The following is a 3,994-nucleotide window of genomic DNA, read 5'->3' as shown; positions in this document are numbered from 1 at the left end:
CCTGGCAGCTTTTATTTGCAAGATTAGCCACCATGTGGTTGCTTCATGGACATGACCTCTAGTCTCTCTCTCCCCTCTCCAGATAGTCAATGGCTACTTTGTGCACTTCTTTGCACCTCGGCGCCTTCCTGTGGTGCCTAAGAATGTGGTCTTCGTGATTGACATCAGCGGCTCCATGTATGGCCGGAAAATACAGCAGGTACTCTCTTCTGTGCAAGTGGGGGAGAGAGGTGGGGTGGGGGGTAGATATTTTAAAAATCATTCCTCACCCAACGGTATGTTTATAAATTTATAGAGAGAGGGGAAGGCATGGGGAGAGAAACATCGATGTGAGAGAGAAATATAAATCGGTAGCCTCCTGTAGGTGCACCAACTGGGGATTAAACCTGCAACCTAGGTATTTGCCCTGACCAGAAATCAAACCTACAACCCCTTGGTGTACAGGACAACACTCCAACCAACTGAGCCACCCAGGATTGGCAACAGTTTTTGTTTTTATTTTAAGTGGACAAAGCTGATGTTTCCAGTGAAAGAGAAGGAAGGAGAATAGAATAAAAAAGACAGAAATGCCCACACACATTGTTGCAGGCCACAGGGGCTCCAATGCCAGCCCCAAATGCGAAGAAAGCAGGCTGCCTGTGGCTCCCTCTCCCAGCTTCTTGTCTGCCTGTCTTTCTCTTTCCCAGACAAAGGATGCCCTCCTCAAAATCCTGGAGGATAAAAAAGAGGAGGACTACCTGAATTTCATCCTGTTCGATTCCGATGTGACCACTTGGAAAGACACTTTAGTTCAAGCCACTCCTGAGAACATCCAGGAGGCCAGGGAGTTTGTGAAGAACATTAGAGATCGAGGAAGTAAGAACAGAGGGGAGAGCAACGTTCTCAGTGCCCTCCCTCTGCCTGAGCAGCCTGTTTCCCTCCCCCCTGGGGTACAGGCTTTGCTGGCCAGGCCGGCGGACCCTGGCTGGGGGAGAGGTGGGAGTGGGTGGGGTCCTCAGGCTTGATCTCAGGGTCTAAGAAAACCCATCTGTCTGCTTCTAAGCCATGATGCGGGTGCACCCCAACTCCCAGCATGATCAGGCCACAGAGAACCTTTACTGTTGGTCGTTTCTTACAGAAAATCACAAGTGATGTCTGTACTGCTCCCCTGTCCTCCCAGTGAAGGGCCGGGAGTCCATTTGACTGTTTCCCAAATTGTTTTTACTATCACCATGTGTTTCTATTCCTACAGCAACCCTGAGAGGCAGTTTGACCCCCATTTGAAAGGTTAAATCATTCATTCTTCACTGACTAGTCAGTATTTAATGAGTACCACCACCTACTGGCAGACAGAGTCCTTGGGCACATGAGCAGGGCCAATGTCCCAACCCCTTCTCCACGATGGTCCCCTGAGGGTCTCCTACCATGGTGCTCTCTCTGTGTGCCAGTGACCAACATCAACGACGGGCTGCTGACAGGCATCAGCATGCTGAACAAGGCCCAGGAGGAACACACAGTGCCAGATAGGAGCACCTCCATCGTCATTATGCTGACCGACGGGCACCCCAATACTGGTGAGGCAGACGACCGTGGCTCTAAAACAGAACCCCATTGCCTGGCTGCTGCTCCAGGCTCTGTACCCCTTGCTGCAAGACCTTGGGCAGCTCAATCCAGGGCTCCTACGGACTGTGAGCCCCTTGAGGGCGGGGACCTGCCTCCCCTAGCCAGGCCCCCCATCCTCTGGCCTGACAAAGGCTCCGGACCATGAAGCCTCCTGAGCTGCACGTACAGGAGTCAGATCTCTTCAGACAGAGCAGGTCCAGACAGTTGACTGGGTGGTGGCTAGAGTGTGAACACCCCTTTATCCTGCAGGTGAAAGCAGACCCGCTAAAATACAGGAGAACGTGCTAAGTGCCATTGGAGGCAGGTTCCCCTTATATACCCTGGGCTTTGGCAACAATCTGAATTATAACTTCCTGGAAAGCTTGGCCCTGGAGAACGATGGGTTCGCCCGGCGCATTTATGAGGATTCCGATGCCAACTTGCAGCTGCAGGTATGCCTTGTCTTGCACCCCTCCAGGAATGAGGGGCTCACTCCTTCCTCAGGGAGCTGTGCCATCAGGTGGTCATTTCAATAATTAGGAAGAACTTCCGCTTAAGTTGAAATCTACCTCTGGCTCTTACCCATCATTAATGGTTCTAGCTTCGTCATCGGGCTGCACAGAAGGGGTTCCTCCATAGGCTTGCCACAGCACATAGAGGACATCGCTTAAATATGAATTTCTGAAAAAAAAAAGTAATTTTTTAGTGTAAGTCTGCCCTAAAGATTGCATAGCACATGGTATTAGATTGCTGGGGCTGCCAGGGCAAAGTGCTACAAACTGAGGGGCTTACAGCAGAAATGTACTGTCTCACAGTTCTGCAGGCTGGACGTCCAAGATCAAGGTGTCAACAGGGTTAGTTCCTTGTGAGGGCCGCAAGGAGGGATCTGCCAGGCCTCTCTCCATGGCTTCTCCCTGTCTCTTCACATCCTCTCCCTTGTGTGTGTCTGTCCCTTTTCATAAGGACACCAGGCACATTGCACTGGGGTCCATCTCAAAGACCTCATTTTGAATTGGTCACCTCTGTAAAGACCTTGTGTCCAAACAAGGCCACATCTTGAGGGACTGGAGGTAAGGAATTTAACCTATATACTTGGGTATTTGGGGGGCACACAACTCAGGCCATAACAGACATACTTGTAACAAAATTAATTTCTTGATTATCTGACATTCCAACTGAACTGCATGTCCTGTACTTTCATTCGCTAAATCTGGCAACACCCACCCTTCCTGGCGCAGGTGTCTGCACCTCCGCCTACGCCGTGGACCCCTGGGCCTCCATTCCCACCTGTTCCCACCCTACACCTTCTCTAGGCAGCCTCTCCTCCTGTCCTCCTCTCCTCCTGTCCTTCTCTTCTTCTCCCCTTCATTCCAACAAGCATTTCATGAGTGCTTTCTAGTGCAAGAATGCCTGTATTTTTCTGGGTGCGGGGCTGGGGTAGCGGAGGGGGCTCCCACACACAGAAGGGCACAGCCTGGCCCATGTAGACGTGGAGGTCAGGCCAGGCCCAGCCCAGCCTGTGGGACTCAACAACTTCGGAGGCGTCAGTGAGAACCCTCCCACACTCCTCTCCTTGCCCGCCCACCCTGGTGGCCTGAGATGACCAAGTCCCCTCTCTGGACTCCAGGGCTTCTATGAGGAGGTGGCCAACCCACTGCTGACCGCAGTGGAGGTGGAATACCCTGAGAACGCTATCCTGGACCTGACCCGGAACACTTACCAGCACTTCTATGATGGCTCTGAGATCGTGGTGGCTGGGCGCCTGGTGGACGAGGAAATGAACAACTTTAAGGCGGATGTGAAGGGCCACGGGGTAAGCTGGGCTGGGCCTGGATATGGGCTGGGGATGGGGGATCAAGCACTGATGGAGCCTGACGGTCCAGCATGGCAGGGCCTGAACCGAACTGGCCCACCTGGCTTCAGGCCTCCATTCCTTGCGCCTCTCACCTTGTCCCATCCCTGCCCCAGGCGCTCACTGACCTGACCTTCACGGAGGAGGTGGACTTGAAGGAGATGGAGAAGGCCCTGCAGGAGCAGGACTACATTTTCGGGAGCTACATTGAGCGGCTCTGGGCCTACCTCACCATTGAGCAGCTGCTGGACAAACGGTGACCCAGGACCACCCCTCACAGAGCCGGGCCCCACACTGGGCCCTGGCACTGCCCCAGCCTCTCCCTGTGCCTGCCCCTGGCAGGCTCTGCTCTGCGGGTGCCCAAGAGGAAGATGACCTGGCCACACCCGGGAAGTGCACCCCAGGCACATGCCTGGCTGATCTGCCCTCTTTTCTCCTAAATCCATCAGAATGTTGTCCAGGGCAGAGCCCAGCCTGACATCCGGGGACAGTGATGGCGGGCGATGCCCTCAGTCCCCAGAGGGCAGAGCCAGGGCCCATTGGAGAGGCAGGGCCGCTCCC

At 53.9% G+C, this 3,994-nt stretch overlaps 1 protein-coding gene across 1 annotated transcript in view; it reads left to right on the top strand.

Moving 5' to 3' along the window:
- ITIH3 (inter-alpha-trypsin inhibitor heavy chain 3) overlaps positions 1 to 3,994 on the top strand; it is a gene marked incomplete at its 3' end in the record, with an annotated part of 10,920 nt that overhangs the window by 2,561 nt on the left and 4,365 nt on the right. Inside the window, exons 2-8 of the mRNA XM_015562209.1 lie at positions 83 to 199; positions 687 to 855; positions 1,428 to 1,553; positions 1,852 to 2,033; positions 3,209 to 3,394; positions 3,550 to 3,689; positions 3,776 to 3,837. Of these exons, the coding sequence (XP_015417695.1) occupies positions 83 to 199; positions 687 to 855; positions 1,428 to 1,553; positions 1,852 to 2,033; positions 3,209 to 3,394; positions 3,550 to 3,689; positions 3,776 to 3,837 (982 nt within the window). The remainder of the gene's footprint in view (positions 1 to 82; positions 200 to 686; positions 856 to 1,427; positions 1,554 to 1,851; positions 2,034 to 3,208; positions 3,395 to 3,549; positions 3,690 to 3,775; positions 3,838 to 3,994) is intronic.

Source organism: Myotis davidii, unplaced genomic scaffold (assembly GCF_000327345.1).
Source record: "Myotis davidii unplaced genomic scaffold, ASM32734v1 scaffold6698, whole genome shotgun sequence".
In the NCBI taxonomy this organism is placed as follows: Eukaryota; Metazoa; Chordata; class Mammalia; order Chiroptera; family Vespertilionidae; genus Myotis; species Myotis davidii.
The sequence above is the reverse complement of the archived record's forward strand: the minus strand, read 5'-3'. Positions and strand labels throughout refer to the sequence as shown.